At 38.3% G+C, this 18,034-nt stretch overlaps 1 protein-coding gene across 1 annotated transcript in view; it reads right to left on the reverse strand.

Annotated features, from left to right (window-relative positions):
• Positions 1 to 9,157: 9,157 nt before the first annotated feature.
• LOC102857634 (myomegalin-like) overlaps positions 9,158 to 18,034 on the reverse strand; it is a 36,249-nt gene continuing 27,372 nt past the window's right edge. Inside the window, exons 13-17 of the mRNA XM_006900322.1 lie at positions 17,255 to 17,346; positions 12,067 to 12,183; positions 11,567 to 11,704; positions 10,398 to 10,510; positions 9,158 to 9,332 (exon numbers count right to left, since the gene is read on the reverse strand). Coding sequence (XP_006900384.1) covers positions 9,158 to 9,332; positions 10,398 to 10,510; positions 11,567 to 11,704; positions 12,067 to 12,183; positions 17,255 to 17,346 — 635 coding nt within the window. The remainder of the gene's footprint in view (positions 9,333 to 10,397; positions 10,511 to 11,566; positions 11,705 to 12,066; positions 12,184 to 17,254; positions 17,347 to 18,034) is intronic.

The raw sequence follows: 18,034 nt of genomic DNA on the forward strand, positions 1-18,034 counted from the left end.
TCATCAAGTCACCTGTGACTCATAGAGAACCTATGTACAACAGCTCTAAACCCTGCTCTATTCTACCCTCATTATCCCAGTCACTGAATCAATTCATCGAGGGTTTTCCTCTCCGGTGTTTTCCCTCTACCCTCCCAAGCATGACGTCCCTCTCCAAGGACTGATCCCTCCTTGCAACATGTCCAAAGTATGTCAGACGAAGCTTCAGAATATTTGCCTCAAAGGAGCAGTCTGGTTTAACCTTCTCTAGGGTGAATCTGTTCATTCTCTTAGCAGCCCATGGTATATTCAATACTCTTCTCCAACACCACAGTTCAAAGGCATCAATTCTCCTTCTATCATCCCTAGTCATTGTCCAGTTTTCTGATGCATAGCAAGTGATTGCAAAGACCATGGCATGAATCAGGTGCACCTTAGTCTTCAGACTGACATCATTGCTCTTTGGTACTTTGGAGAGGTCTTTGAGAGCAGACTTTCCCAATGCAATATGTCTTTTGATTTCCTGGCTGCTGGTGTCAAGAGTGTTGATTGTGGAGCCAAGCAAACCAAAGCTGTTTACAATCTCAATCTCTTCACCATCCATCACAAGACAGCCAATTGGCCCAGTGGTGAGAAACTGGTTTGGTTTTTTTTTTATATTCCATTACTGTATGAGGCAACAAAATACTTTTCTTAGAATTTGGAATACTTGAAATATCTGATTTGAAGTAAAGCTATCTGAAATCTTCTATTAATGCATTTACAGTTTGATTTTTATAAAATTGCAAAGAAAATTATCTGTCTTTTGTACATTTTCTGAAGATTAAAGAACCTATCTGTTCAGCACTAATTTTGGGAGTAGAAGTGGCATCCACTTCCTAAACAACATGCCTCTGGAAACTCTATGAACTTTGATAAATGTCGAGAGTTCACAGGGGTGCTATGAGTCGTGCTCGACTCAAAGGCAATCAACAAGAACTGTAATTATGTACTACATAGTAGACTTTTAATTCAAATTTCAGTAGTCATTCACATGTGGTCCTTGAAAGTCTCTCTGGGCTCTGAAAATGTTCCTTGGAGTTTTAAAAATCATTTTATACCATGTTTGATTCTACAAAGTACATAGAACTAAAGTGATCCTCTAAAACGTAAGTTTCAAGTCTTTTTGTGAAGCTTTTAAAAACGAGGAAGACATAATGATTACAGTATCCATTTCAGAGCCAGGTTTTCTTGATTTTAATTCTGTTTCTGTTAATCAGTATGTGACTTTAGACAGCTCACAATCTTTCTCTAACAAAGTATCCTCATTGATTTGTTGGGACTAATAGTGATAACCAATCCAAAGAGTCACTATCAAATTTAAAGGCTTTGAAGTACTTAGAAGAGTATTCAGTTCAGGTGTATATTTAATAAACTGCTCAATATGTGTGTTATTAGTAAACGGAAATGCTCCATAGAATGAAAGTTTGAAGGCAGAAAAAAATTGAAGGTCACAAAACTCAAATCCAGTTACTAGAGGGACATTTCACAAGTGGATGTTACTAACTGGATGCTTTCGGCTGATTCTACCTGCATGTCTTCACGTCTGAATGTTTCCCTATCATGAGGCTTGAAACCAGAGTCTTTTCTCTCCCTGATTCATAGGACAGTCGAAAGAGCATAAAAGTAGAAAGAACTCTTTAGAATAGGCTTTCTATAAACAGCATTCATTATTAAATCACAACTGTCATGAGACTCCATCAATGTGGAACGAAGCATTAAGAGGAAAGTTAATAATTTACAAACTTCTACAGTAATGATCCCAAATTAGCTGGTCAGACAAGATCATCTTTGCCAAATTCTACATTTTGGTTGATGTTATGTGCTGTCAAATCGGCTGACTAATAGTGACCCTATGAAAAATATTTTGAACCCTGCCTTATACTGAGATGACACACTGGACTCCAGTACCACAGACACTATCAATTCATATCATCCAGGGATTTTTCTTCTGCACTGACTCTCTACCCTTCTAAGCATCAAGTTCTTCTCCAAGGACTGGTCCCTCCTAGCAACATACTCCAAGTATGTGAGACAGAGCTTCAAAATCCTTGTCTCCAAGGAGCAAATTGGTTTCGTCTTCTCCTGGACAGACTTGTTTATTCTTTCGGTAGTTCACGGTATGTTCAATACTCTTCTCCAGGACCACAACTCAAAAGCATCGACTCTTCTTCTGTAATCCTTGGTCACTGTCCAGCTCTAAGATGCATAGCAAGCAATTGAGAAGACCACGCTCTGGATCAGGTATACTTTAGTCTCTAGAGTGATATCATTGCTCTTTAGCTCTCTAGAGAAGTCTTTAACAGATTTTTCCCAATGCAAATCACCTTGTGATTTCCTGGTTGCTGGCACCAAAGGTGTTGATTGTGGACCCAAGTAAGATGAAATAGTTAACAACCTCAATCTCTTCTCCATCTATCATAATACTGCCAGTCAGCCCAGTGATAAGGATCTTTGTTTTCTTGTTGATAGGAAATCCATTCTATATAGTTATTATTCTATCTACAGTTACTATTAGGGACTTCTTGTGGTCTACCGGTAAGAAGCTGTGCTGCAATCACAAAGGCATGCAGTTTGAATCTGTCTATATTCTTAGTAATTAGATAAAATAAGTCCATCTATGTTGCTGTTATATACTAGAGTTGGAACTGACCCATAGCTGACCCTCCAGTGCCCATTCTTCTTCCTCCAAGCACCTGGTGGCCTCAAACCATGTGCCTTTAGGACTGTAGTACAACTTCTTGCCACTAGGCCATTATTATTTTTTAAGTCTATTTACATAGGACCAAGAGAAAAGGAATAATACATTCCCATACAGTTACTCATAATATAGTAGATGTTATGTTTTACTAATTTTGAAAAGTGACTTAAGAGCTAAAACTTTGTGGCATGACCTTTATTGGGCCAAGTGCCCAACCATTTCTTCCCTCAGTGCCTGGCTCGGTGTCAGATCTTCCTGGGTGAGATCACTTTCACTCCTGGATCCTCTGCCTGTTATGTGCTCATTAAAAGAATTCTCACATTTTCTACCAACCTTGCAATATTGTTCGTTCCTTTCCAGATCATAGTTTGCTAAAGGAAATGGGAGATTTCTTCTAGTCTTCCATAAGCTCTGTCTAAAAAGGTGTATTATTTAACTAGACAGAGTTTGTTCTGGGACAGAATTAACTACATAAAAAAACCACATGTCTTATTTTAAAAAATCATTAATAAAAAAAGAAAAAAGACACAGTTCAGCTGGCTAAACAGATAAAAAAAATTAAAAAAAACAAACAAACCCCTGTCTACAGTCAAATTCTTCACAGTCAATCTTTGCCTTTGAATTTCAACAATTCAAACTAGAGGAAATTCTAACTTGTACATTATTCAGAAAATAGTGCTTTGACTTAAAAGGCCAAATCATAATCTAAAGCACTTTTAGGGTTATGAAAACTCCCCAGGGTTCTAGAAAGTCTTCAATTTCCCAAAAGGATGAAAAGTTAGAGTCACCTAATCTTAGGATGACTGGGACAGATGCACATTCAGACTTCCCTAGGCAAATCAGAAGATCTGATCTAACCACTTTATCAACTTTGTAATGTTCTAACTTTTACTCGAGGAATTTTCTCTTCACTGTGTCTTTTTATCCTTAAAGAATGTAAGCACATAAGCTTTCCTAGGAACATTTACTGAAGTATCACCACCCACCATAATAATTGGCTCCTCAAATTTCTATCTTGTTTCTACTGCTCTCCTTCAGGAGTGAGAAAGGGTTTCTAATGCACAGTAGCCCATTTCACATTTCTGGAGCATGCATGCTATTTTTTCCATCTTGTTTTGTTGACAGAACATAAACATGGGCTTTCCCCTAATCCTTTCTTTAGCAATTTACTTTTTCCACAACACATTCTTTGGACTTGGGATTTTATTACAAAACCCAATAGACTGGATTTTCCTGCAAAGGAGAAAAAAAAGATATGCAGTTTCTCCACTTCTTTTCTCATAAAAATGAAACCAAATAGTTACTGTTGGCCTTTGATTCTTTTTATTGAATCAGTAAGACAATTTTTATTCGCTCACCTGGAGTAGCTGAGATTCGAGTACTTATTAAAAAACACACTCTCCATTTCATCACAAATGTTAACAGAGTTGAAAACAGCAGAGTGTTATGAAATAATGAAATTCCAGAGAAAAATACACAGCTTATCTGGGGAGAAGATCTTCTTAGAAAAAAACCTAATGGCAAGTTTCTGGATCATTGAACAAGTCAATTTCTTTCATCATCTGAAATTGATAGGAATTACTTAAATTTTTCTCAACAGCCCCAAAGTCAAAATTGTAAGTGATAGAAGCAGACAAAACTGCTTTCTAAATCACACTGGAATAGATAGAAATTTTTCAGTGAAACAGATAGAAATTAATAATTTAGAAAACATACTTGTATGTACACATACATCCAAAGTTCACAGATTGAAAGAGCTTGAACACTTGAGATTAGTAATTTTGATAATTGCAAAAGGAGGCACTGCATATTCATGTTCTACTGAAAACATATTACAAATATTTTCTAGACAGTAAGAATTACAGGAAACACTGAAGCTTATTTGGTTCATGTACCTGACATCCTACTCTTCATATGACCCTAGAGTAAGTATTTCCTGTCTATTTTAATAAAATAAAAGATTACAAACTTTAATAAAAGAAAACTGGGGGTTGTCTTTCTGAAAATTGACTTTTAGCAGCAAAAAAAAGGAAAGTAAAACAGAAACTGCTAAATCACTTTATTATTATTAATTATTTGAAATCTGATGCACAAGTAGAATTTTAAGTTGTCTACTTTTATCTATCCTTTCACTTTGCCACTTTTTTGTTGGAAACAAATCACAATACTTTTTTCTTTTCATTTCAATAACTCATCTAGGCTTACATGATTATACAGAAAGAAACCGAGGACTTACCTTCTGTCAACACAGACTATCTAATAGCATGTTTATCTTCTAAAACATAAGAAAACGTTTTAACACAGTTATTGCTGCAAATGGCTGGGAAAACACCTCCAATGTATTGTCATATTGGGTAATTTCTTATTTCTACCCCCCTCCTTCCATTCTGTTTGTTCTTTACACTGCTTTTTTATAAGTATAGAAGTCTATATAAACTCATTACTATCCAAGGAAGGAGAAAAGCTTTCTAAACTTCATAAGAAATGAAGTACTTTATGTGCTTTGCTTATACTTCACAGGATGCTAATATCTGAAAAACAAAGTTAACTGCACTCATTCTTCCTATACTAGGATTTCTAGAAGGCAAGATAGAAGATGGACTTTGAGTATGGAGGTTACTAATATTTCTTCCTCAATTTATAGAAAGTTCCTCATCACAATTCCCTGTGCAACAATAGCTAAAGAATTGAGATTCTAGTTGAAGAGGTAACTAAAATTTTAGAGATACGTAAGGTAAAAGGTGATGACATCAGAAATCAAAGACTTATCCTAACAGTCTCTTTAGGGTTTCACAGTATTCGGATCAAGGGAAACAAAGAGATTAATGAACTGATCTTTATAAGGTTAAAAATAATCCAAAGGAAAATGACTTTAAGTCAATCTTCAATTATCAAAGAGAGAAGTAATTTTTCTGATCTGTTGTTCCTTTCCCTTCTCTAAAAACTTTAGACCCATCTGGAATAAAGAGGCAGAGAGAATCAAGATTAGCTTTCTCACACTGTTTTCAAGTTATAAACTAAACTTCTCAAGGTCCAGATACTAAAAGAGAATATAGGCATAAAAGTGTCAGGTCTTTCATAAGTATCTTCCATAGAGGTTGCTTACGCATAAACAGCAAGTAGAAGATAGAATAAAATCTCTCAGGGAGCATTTATTCTGTCCAGGATCAAGTATGCTATCTATACATGCTAAGATACTTGATCCTCAATATGCATCTTACTACATACAATATGGTTGAAAAACAAGTTTGAAATAAGAACAAAGAAAAAAATTTGCTTTCCTTAAGAAGTAGATCACACCAAAAATACTACGTCTGTTTACAACTGAATGAAGTGGGAACTGAAGAAGAGGGGGGTAGATGTGGAGACAGTGGAAGGGTGTATCCTGTGAAAGTGAAAAGCTGAAATATTAAAACAGCCTAACTATACCTTTTCAAAATGTTCATGTTGGCTAAATACTTGAGAGGTAGAAAGAAAATGCTGACTTACATTGGGCAATAGCAATAATAATAATAATATTTCAACATAGCTTAAACTTGTAGTAGAAAAAGCGTTTAAGGGAAATAATTATCTTAAGGACTCCTTCTCCAGCAGAGCATCTGGTGGATTTGAACCGTGTACCTTTGGAATTGCAGTACAGCTTCTTGCCGCTAGGCCACCAGCGCTCCTCTGATAGTAGAAAAAGAGTTTAAGGGAAATGATTATCTTAAGGACTTCCACTTTATTCATTAAATAAATCTCCCCGGAGTACTTTGCAACTCTCTATAGTTCTATAAACTATCATTTTAATCTGCTCAGACCTCTTACAACCATTAGTCTACACCTCTGCTGTTAGTTGAAAAAAAATTGGGGGAAAATTCCAGAAATACTAAAATGAGTTTTTCTCAGTTTGAGCTCCATGTTTCCAAGGATTTAATTCATTTGCTTCTCCCACTCCCAAGTTTCTTATTTAAAAACAATATTCTATAAGTGAAAGATGCTTTATCTAATTATTGTCATGTTGAAAAATGTACAATCAGGGAGCCTAACCCTGTGCACAGACACTCTTACTGGGTGAACCTCCCTGTTAGAAAGAATGAATCACATTATAGAATCACGTGTAATGCTATTATATGAATGTGTATCAAGTTTCTAGCTTTTGGTCAAAGGAGAAAAAAAATATCAGAATCAAGTTCTCTGAACAGATGGCAAATTACCATACAAAACTGTTTAGATCAAGAAGCTCTTTCCAGGTAATGCCCCTTTCACTTCATTCTAGCTATGGTGATCAGCAGGCTAGCACCAAATTTTAGTCACATCTGTGACTAAACAAGATCAATTTCTTAACTCTTTATTTGCTTCTAAATACATTATTTACGTCGTAAGCCATCATCAACTACATTACTGATACAAACACTATCGCACAAATGAGACTCTTCTCAGGGTCCAAACTAGGGTCAGAATTCATTGCTTTTTTTCCTATTCTATTTTAACAATTTTTCTATAGGAAGTTGGGCTTATTAGCTACATTATTCCCTACATTAATATTTCTAACAGTAATGATTTAAGATACCGAGGGATAGTCCTACACTCATTCGAGGCTGACGGTGGTAAGTAAATTACTGTAATCACCATGCCCCTCCAGCACCCAAGAGTCACCCATGGAAGAACCATAACCAGAGATTTAGAAAGGTTTTTTTGGTCTACAGGAGAAAATGAAGGGAAGATTTCCTAAATGCCCTCTTGTAATGATACAACAGACTCAGTCTTTGATGAACTAGTATTTTTATAGCTCAATTAGCCATGTGACTCCGGGGAAGTTACAAAATGTTTTATGCAAGAATGGGTCTCTTAGAATTTTAAGACAGAGAAAATTAGATGGATCTGCTTTCCCCCCTTTCTTCTTAAATTACTCTTTTCCTCCCTCAAAGACCACTATGGCTGTAATGGTGTATCCATTAAGTGGAAAACTCATTACTATCAATTATTTGTAGACTATTAGATCAGAGTGTTTCTCCAGCAAAACATTTCCTTCCCTGTCCACTTTTGTTATAGGTACAGCTAAGGTTACAGAACTTGATGGAATTTAGAATGCAATGCAAGTAATGCCAAAACATGAATGAGAAAGAAAGAAAAGTGCCATGTTAAAAAAAGGGGGGGGGGAGAAAAGTCATTGTACCTCACCTAGTTCAAAAAGGGGACTCAATCACATTTACAACGCTAGCAAGCCTCAAGCTCTATCTCCCAAACTCGACTTAATTTTAAAGGAACTAATCCAGGAAGCTTGTTCCCAACTCTGATAAGAAAAGCCCCAAATGAATCTTGGTTACTTTAGACAAGCTTAATGCTGAAGTCTTCAGCATACCTTTCCCTATTTTGGTCATGATCATACTGTCACAAGAAAACAGACTATGACTAAAACCTATAAACATAGATCTGCGGCCACATGTCTTTCTAAGCAGTCCAGCACTTCAAAGCCTACGATCCTCAAGCATTACATGCAGGGTTCGACCACCACCAACTGGAAAGGAGGAAACAACATAAGCAAAGTACGCCGAGGACTGCACTGTCTGCATATAACGAGTTATCTGGGGAAATATTAAGAGTTCAAGAAAGAAATCATATTCTAAACTGTCTTTGTGAATAAAGAATTCTGACTGACTCTGGAAGATTTGGGAGCTTTCCTGCAATTATTCTGACTAAATATTGCATGTCTTTGACTTAAAGAAACCTAAAGGGGTCAGTTATTTTTAAATTATTAGAACTAATTTTCAAAATGGAAGTTTAATTTGCATCTAATCTGATTTACCTGTGTCATTCAAGAATCAGCTAGGAAATACTAGAGGTGAAGACTTACTCCAAGCACTTAAAACATCTTTGTCTCTGTTCTTCACTTGGCCCTCCCAAATATCTACAATCTACTATTGCAAGATTTGTCTCCCAGTCTTAATTACATGCTGGTAAGGATTATGTCACTTTGGAAAAGTCTTTCTACAAATTTTTAGCATCTTTCTTCTTGAAACTTTTTATTTCATGTAAAAAAAAGCTCTGTCATTCAAAGAACAGAAGTTGACTGAATGACAAAATAATACACACACACATGCATTTGTGATATAATATGGAGCACATGGAAAAAATTGTGACAGTAGGGAGGAATAAACTTTATTGGCCCACAGAAAGGATGAGAGAATTAGGAGTGGCTAGGGGAAGGAATGAATATGGGTGGGAAAATGAAAATTGAATGATTTAGAATGTGCAAATTGATTTGGTAGCCTCCACCACTCAATTTAGAAATGGATACGTACAGTAAGATGCAGATAGTCTACAGTGATTTTTCACATTGTAGTTGACACTACTTGTACCAGTTCTAGCATTAGTAAGTCACCAAAGTCAGGCAAGGCTCTCTGGTTAGTGCAAACAAGGTTTTCCATCCTGGGCTGCAGTACGGCCCGCCAGTGCTCAGAAGGCATGCTTGTGACGAACTCGCACACTTTCCAGTTCCCCACCTCCAATGGCGGCCAGGGTCTCCAGCCTGCTTAAACGTTCCAAGCTTCTTCCCAGAACTTCTTCTAGCCGACTGCGCAACACCTGGGCCCCTTCCAGTTCCACCTGTAGAGTTCGGTCTCTCTCAGAGCTGATTAAACATGCCACATGGAAGGAAAATCGATTAGTAACCAAATGCAATGAGTTTGGAGATACATATATATGTTTCCAAAGAGCCGTCAATGTCACTCTAAGCTGTGAGCCTTTCTAGCATAGTTGCCTCCAGAATAAAATGAACGCAGTCTTTGTCATGGCATTTATGTTCACCGTTGGTAGATTAGGACTGCCCACACCTTGCTTTAGGCTTGTTTCTTTATGCCCAATCCTGGGCAGTTTCACATAAAATTGCACATCCCAATTTTATCTTATACATTCACAGCCCACTTAAGAATTCCATTACCTAAAAGTTTTACATTATAATAAACCAAAATCTCAGAAAAATGAAATGTAAATTGAAGCAAGACCGAGACAAACAGGACTACTCCCGAGGATATCTGCTTTCTCTTTTGTTAACAAGCTAAACAGTGTGCTGGAAGGAAAACCGGTTTACAGATGACACAAAGGTCTTTTAAAAATGAATATGATTGGACAGTCCAACTTTTCTCTGCCTCCACTTCATTAGGCTAGAAAGAAAAGAATATTAAAATAAGATGTAGGAAACAGAAATAGGAACTAGTCAGGGAAACAAAGAGAGAAAAAAAAATCTTGAAAAGGCTATAAAATGGACCAGAAATATAAAACATGTGTCACCAAAAAATCAAGAGCTACAAGCTCCATCTATCGTGATGTTTATTACCACCCCAGGTTCACGGATACGCAATAACGATCAGTGCTGTGCAGCCTTACTCTCCCAGCAGAAGAAGAGTGACCAACAGGGCAGGGAGCACAGAAAGGCCAGGAACTTACACACACGGTCATCACATGCCAGGCACTGCTTCCGATTTTTGACAGCTTTCCATTTAATCTTCGCAATAGCTAAGTAATTAGGTATTATTCTTGATTTAAGATTGAGAAACCGACGCTCAGAGACATACACACAATAGAAGACATATGGAGTTGTCTCAGCCTCATCCCTGCTTCCTTTTCCTCCGCCCTTCAGAACTGTAGGAATCTGCACCAGAGGACTAATAAGCAGGAAAGCCATTCATTCACCTACCTCTCCGGATGGGCATGGAACTTCACCAGGCTGCTATAGAGCTGCCTCTCTGCTTGCAAGGCTTCGTTGAGGCGACTCCTTTCATCTGCCAGTCCTTCCAGCATCAGCAGCAACTGAGAAAAGAAAGAAAGAAACAACATGCAAATGGTAACATGAAACATGGAGCTGCAGTTAATCCTGACAAGAAAGCAAGCAAACAGAGGTGTCTGCATGGGACAGTGAGTGAAACACTTACTTATGTTTCCTGTACTATTTTGCAGTTTTCAAATTAATGAAACCAAAACTGTGTAGGTTCTTTTTTACTTTAAGTCTTAAAGCACTATAAGGCAGAGTTCAAACACATGGACAAAAAGAGGAAAGAGGGGCGAGAGAAGGCAGAAGCAGAGCAAAGTGGTTCAGGGAAAAGAGCAGGGAGAGAAAGAAGAAGGAAGGGTGAAGGGGAAACGTACACAGTCACACTTAAGAGACGATCACTCACTCAACACTTACTGAGCCCCTTCTATGTATCGGGCTCTGCTCTCAGTTCTAAAGAGAAGGTTATTAACACGTTGCCACAAATGATGGCAAAATGTGTTTCTAAGCACGGCCGTCAATTTAAAAGTGTGCAGCAATGTGTTAACCTAGTGGGAGAAACGAATGCATGCCAGTCACGTGTCACTGTGAGCTGTGGTGAGTGCCATCAAGAAGCTGAGCACAGCTTTTGTGGGATCTGCTGTAGTGAAGGCAGGAGCTTAAAGCCAGACTAGAGTGAGGTGCACAGTTTCTGAGAGAGGATAACAGTGACAGATAATTCAGGTAAGTAACTGTTTGAAAAGTGTGGCATCCAAGAGAGTTTAACTCTCATGAGGAGATGATTCAGAGAAATTTGGGGGCAAGGCAGACTGTTCATCTTTTCTCCACATCCTCCACCCTAAGTCAGAGAGGCTTGACTGTGGTTAAAGGCAGATACACAAGCAGGTTTATTTGACAAGGAAAATTGACAGGGTGAGTCTGAGAACTGCTGCTCCCTTCAGGACTACAAATATCAGAAAAGGCATCTATGGCTACGGTTGACTAAGTTAAGAACACCAATTCCCTATGAAATACCAGCAACGGACGTTTGTATCAATAACTGGGAGGACAGACTGTTACCTTTTTCATGGTCTAAGTAAGGCGAGCATTCCACTTACTTGTTGTCTCCGGTTTCCTGACGCTTCCTGACCCTGAGATTCTACTGCAGCAACTTTTTCCCGAAGGAGTAAGACTTCTTGGGTCAGGCGTTCCATAGCTGGTATGTCTTCGGGATCAACAAGTTGCATTTGCAGGTCCTGAAAATAGAAAAGTAATACGATTATTGTGTAAATAAGAATTATTACATAATCATTATTAGTCTATAAATACACTGCATTAATTAATAAAACTAATATAACATTATAAAAGTAATACAGCACTATTCAGCAAAGGAGCGACTGCTCCTGAAGGAGTCGGCTGGGCTTCCAAATGGCTTGGTGATAATGACAATTTCATTATGGAATCTTTGCAACTATCATACAAGTCAAAAGGAATAGGAGGCTCAAGCTGTGTACCAAAGAACTAAGCACTTGATCAAGGGACTAATTATTTTTTAAGATCCCCTCTGGTACCATGAGCTGCCCTCATTGGCAGTGCTCTTTAAAAAGCTTTCAAAGACCTTGATGAGGTCCTCTTTAATCTGGATGTTCCTGGTCAAGGACTCCATGTCGGCAGCCTGCACTTGGAGCTCCTCCTCTTGCACAGCGACCATGGACTGTAAAGCAGAAAGTTCCATCTGTGGGGAGAAGAAATCTCAAAGTCAGTGGGCAGAGGAAGCACTATCTGTCACATTTCCATTTTAACAATGGGGCAAAAATGGTTTCCTATAACATATCACTGCATTAGCCAGTACTGCAAAGGAAATCTGGAATGTGAGCAAATAAACAAATGCAGTGTGCTACCAAAGCTGTAGCTGTTGTTTTTTTAAAGGTGCCTTCTGTGTGTCAGTGCTGTGAAACACAATCGTTGCTGGTTACTATTAAACCAATTCTGGCCCATAACAACCCCATGCTCCAACGCAGAACAGCCCCAGAGGGTTTTCTGGGCTGTAATCTTTACAGAGAAAAATGTAAGACCTTTCACTCATGAAACCACTACATATGATACTGTGTTTCATAAGGAGTCCCAGTGGTGCAGTGGTTAAGCATTGGGCTCTACCAAAAGATCAGCTGTTTAAAGTCACCAGACAATTAGGGGGAGAAAGATGTGACAGTCGCCTTCTGTAGAGATTCACAGCCCTGGAACCCCGACGGGGCAGTGTTTCTCTGTCCCACAGAGTCACTATACTCGATGACAATGGGTTTTGGATTTTGGTTTAAACAGATAACTACACATCCATATTGTGTTTCAGGCGGTGTTGTGAATGTTTGTTGCTGAGTCTATTCTGAGTTGTGTCACCTGTCAGGGATTGAATTGTTGTCCCCCTCAATACATGTCTGTAATGATATAATGTAGAAGCTATGTAAAAATCCCTGATGATGATAAATCAAACAGTGGCAAAAGGATTAAAGATGGAACACACCATCCATTAATCATATCACAGAGAAAAGTAAGTCCTCCAAGAAAGAATGTCAGAATCAGAGCATGTCTTTTTAGCCTCGGGAGCCTAAATTAAGAAGCTCCTTGACACCATGAAAGGCTAAGGACACATGAAACTCTCCAAGGACCAAACGGCCTACAGATGCTGAAGGACACAAAGACTTTGCTCCAGAATAGACGTGGAGAAGGGAGCCTTTCCTTAGAGCTGGCACTCTGAATTTGGACTTCTAGCCTCCTAAACTAGAAGAGGATAAATTTCTGTTTGCTAAAACCATCCTCTTGTATCTCTGTTACAGCAGACCTAGACCAGTAAGACCAGGGCTCTGGCTCTGGTCACCTAGTGGCAAGAAGCTGTGCTGAAATCCCAAAGGCACCCGGCTTAAATCCATCAGCTGCTCCAAGGGAGAAGGATGGGCGGTCTCCTCCCGTGTGATTGACTGCCGCTGAAAAGCTGCCAGAGGGTCAGCTATGGGTCAGTTCTGACTCGACAGTACACAACAACAACAACAACAACAACAGACAATTAAGACAGCGATCCCATGTGAGTAGTGTGGAACTGCTCTGTAGGGTCTTCAGGGCTGTGAACTTTTAGAAGAATACCAGCTCTATCTTCTAAGAGACGTCTGGGTAGGTTTGAACCACCAATTTTTCAGCTAGAATTTAGCTCTTTGCATTCTCTATTTATGGCAACAGCAACACTTAACGCTACAAATTGAAAGGTTAGTGGTTCCAACTCATTACCATAAAACCAGAAGAAAAAAATTGGTGCTCTGAATCCAAGAAGATTGTTGTTGTGTACCGTAGGGTCGGAACCAACCCATAGCTGACCATCTGGCAGGTTTTCAGAGGCAGTTAATCACATTGCAGGAGACTGCCCATCCTTCTCCCACAGAGCAGCTGGTGGCCTTGAACCGTGTGCCTTTGGGATTGCAGCATAGCTTCTTTCCACTAAGCCACCAGAGCTCCTCCATAAAGACTATGACCAAGAAAATGGTACATGCAGCTTGACTTTATCATGTGAGGGCACCAAGATACAAAAACAATTCTATGTCACCTAACAAGAACACACTTTATTTGTAAGTATGCATTTTAAATGAATACTTTAGAAAAATTTAAAAAATAAGGAAATAAAATAGGTATGACAAGTAAAAACAGAAGGCATGCAAGCTAGTTTGAAATAAGACCATATGTCCTGAAGGAAGCAGTACTTTTCCCCTTAAATTTAAACAATATAAGCTATAAGCAATAGAAGAAATTGTTATTTCTCTATCTCCTAACTGCTTCAATGTGTTATCACTGTATGGGCTCATGATGGCTTAATCCTATGCAAAGTCATTTGATGGCTTCTGTCTATGTGGCTTGTTAGGATGAATATTCTAGCATTTTCTACTTTGCAGAAGTTTAATTAGTTTAATTCCTGACCTGTCTCCACCCCTTTATTCACTCAGCCCCAGGGAAGTCAAAGAATTTCTCTTAATGGAACACAGGAAGAAAATCCAGGCATGCTTGACTTAACCTCACCCTTCTGCTTCATGAGTCAGCTGTCTCCAGGAAACCTGTTCTAGTTACTGCTTCTCCTAATGCCCTCGGCTCTTCCCACCCTGAGGTATGGTCTACCAAATCCCAGTGTTCAGTATCGCCAGGGTGCAGGTCGGGTCGTAAGGGTATTCAGCTCTGGGGTTGGGCTAGAAGACCCAGTGGCCCTTGAATTGAATTCTCTACCTAAGCCTTTATCAGTAACAAAGTTAATAGGACACCACATTATCTGCCATTAACTACTATTTCTCCATTTGTTCAGATCCTGGGTATGGAAAAAAGGGAGCTCTGCTGGCCTAGTGTCAAGAAGCTGTGCTGCAATCCCAAAGGCACGCAGTTTGAAGCCACCAACAGCTCCACAGAAGGAGGATGGGTAATCTCTTCCCGTGCTATTAACTGCCCCTGGAAACCTGTTGGAGGGTTAGTGATGGGTCAATTCCAACTCTGTGGTACACAACAACAGGGAACTGCATCATTATCCTCCCAGGTATTTGGTTCACTGCAGAAAAATAAAGACATATGGAGAAAAAGTATTTTAAGTATGGTAGAAGTTTGCAGTCAAATAGACACAGGCCTTAAATCCTGGCCTAGTCTCCATAACAAGGCACTCAAACTGATCCTCAAATTTCCTTAGCTATAAAGCAGCAATCATACCTCCTTTGTAGTGCTGAATGAGAATTAAAGAAAACATATTTCAAATCAACTCTTTGTGAGATTTGCTGCCTTTGAAAAACCCACTGGAGAGTCAGCTATGAGTTGGTCTCAACTTGATGGTACACAACAATAACAACATTATCCAAGTATACAGATTTCATGTCATAGATCTAATTATGGAAAAGACATAGACAAAAACAGAATAGCTAATGAAAAAACTGAAGGAAATGGGAAAGATCTGGTGTAAAAAACAATGTATTTGAACTTTGTAAACAAATCAGTAAAAAAATTTTAAAAGAAAGAAAAAAACAAAAAAACAAACCCAAACAACTGAATAGCTAGACAGATTTGTGAATTTAAAAACCAAGTCAGGAACCAATGGTACTGATCAATCTATAGCAGATGCCAACTAACATAAAGGGTTTTAGTTGCAGTCAGTAGTTCTATGCTATGGCTGTAACATTTATTTTACATCAGAGTTGGACACAGAACTGTAAAAGGCAGATGAAGAGATTCTGAAAGGCTGAGAGCTTCTTGTAAGAACATTGATGTAAATACCACTGCTAGAAATATTTCATGCACAAGAATGAAGGAAAACGTTCTGTTCCGTGAAATAATTTCTTAGGCAGAGTTTTTGGAATCACAAAAGACCTGGGTTTAAATCTTAGCTTTGGCATTATTACTATGACCTGGTGTTGTTGTTGTTGCTGTTGATTGCCATCGAGTCAAGCATGACTCATAGTGACCCTATAAACAAAAGGCTTGAAGCCTTTCTCTAACTATCATCATTTCTCAAAGTTCAAAGAGTTTCCAAAGGCATGCTGTTTAGGAAGTGAATGCCACTCCTGCTTCAACTACGACCAAGCTTCATGTTTATTAAAAAATAATAATAATCATCAGGTTTTAGCTTCTTCATCCATAAATTGGAATCAACACCATTTACTCATAGAGAGCTGTGAGTATCAGCATGGATACATTCTCTGTACCTGCAGTGCCCTGCACATAGGGAACACTACAAGGATCACACTCACCTTTCTCCTGTCCAGTCTATCTAAAAGCTAATCTTATGAATCTAATGTTACCAGTCTAAACAGAAATCATATATACGTTCACTGCTAGCGGGGTGATTCTGACTCATTCCGATCTTCCACTGAGTTTCTGAGGATGCAAATCATAACAAGAGATGTCTCTTCATCTTTCTCCCATGGAGCAAGTAGTGAATTTGTATCATCAGCAATCATATAACATTTCATGTTTTAACAAGTGTTATTATTATAATTATTTTACTCCAACTGGTAATGGGTAGAGAAATCTGTTATATGACATTTCAAATGTTTTAATAATCCTTATTTCTAAGAAAACAAGAGCATCATGGTGAAACTATGAATGTATTTATGAAGCAATTTCTATTATTCTCAAAAAAAGGTAGTATCTTGCCTTTTAATCCAGGTATTATACATGGAAGACATATTGCACTAGAAAAGTTTGCAGTTAGGGACCTCTCCAAATTATTGAGGAGTAATGATGTCAGTTTAAGGACTAAGGATGTCTGATTCAGGCCATGGTCTTTCCTGATCACTTGCTATGTATCTGAGAGCGGGATAATGAATAAGGATGGTAGAAGAAGAACTGACATCTTTGAGCTGCGGTGTTGGAGAAGAGCACTGAACATCCCATGGATGGCCAAGAAAACAAACAAATATGTCCTGGAGAAAGTGCAGCCAGATTGCTCTTTGGAGGCAAAGATGATAAAGCTTTGCCTCACATACTTCAGGCTATGGAGGAGCTATTCCTTGGAGAAGGACATGATGCTCTGAAAGGCAGAAGAAGAAGAAGAGGAAGATCCTCAACCCTGTGGAGTGACACAGTGACTGCTGCAATGGGCTCTAGTGTGTCTAGTGTGAGGACGGCACAGGACAGGACAGGGTCCAGATCTGTTGTTCATAGGGTCACTATGAGTTGTACTTGACTCAATGGCACCTAACAACATTATACATGGAAAACTGCACTTTTTTAAACAAAAACTATTTTGGATGGAAAATATTAGAAATTTATAACTAGGCTTGGCTTAAACTCACCCGACTTTCTCTTTCTTTTTTAGCCATGAGCTCAAGTTCCTCTTTGGCATTACTCAGTTCTTTTTCCATGCCTGCAACAGTATCAAGGTCTCCTAGAAATGAACACATGAGTTAATTTTAATTGATATTAACACAGTATGACCAAAGAATACTATCTTAGCTCTCAAGAATTTATTCTGTAGGCACTTTTCAACTACATCTCTTTCCCTTCCATGGTTATTCTCTGCATCATTAGTTGTGTTAGCAAAATACTATAATCAGCCTATTTGCCTATACAGAGAAGGTAGAATACACCATATTAAAAAATAAAGTTATAAGCAGATATGAAGTGACTTTCAGGGTGTCAAGTAAAACTAAAATGAGTTAGGTACAAAAGAATACATCGAACATAACATATTTTGTATCAACAAAAGGGGATAAATCACAACACACACACACACACACACACACACACATACATGCATACATGTTTAATCCACTTATTTTTGCAAAAAGAAACATAGTGAGGATAAACCAGAAATGAAGCTGGTTACCTAAAAGGGACTACAGACACAGGAGAGAAGGGGTAAAGAAGCAGATGGGACTATCTGAGTTTTGAACCATGACAATATTTTCTCTTTTAATGTATAAAGTTAGTATAACAACAATGAAGTAAAAAAGGCTAAAATTAGATATTAGCACAAACAGTAAATCTATATAGTACCCAAATGATAATGAAAAACATCAGTCCAAATAATATTCTCAGTGGTATTATGAATATTGAAAAGGAAAATTTTCCTT

Source organism: Elephantulus edwardii, unplaced genomic scaffold (assembly GCF_000299155.1).
Source record: "Elephantulus edwardii isolate Elephantulus edwardi_28Jun2011 unplaced genomic scaffold, EleEdw1.0 scaffold00280, whole genome shotgun sequence".
NCBI lineage: Eukaryota > Metazoa > Chordata > Mammalia > Macroscelidea > Macroscelididae > Elephantulus > Elephantulus edwardii.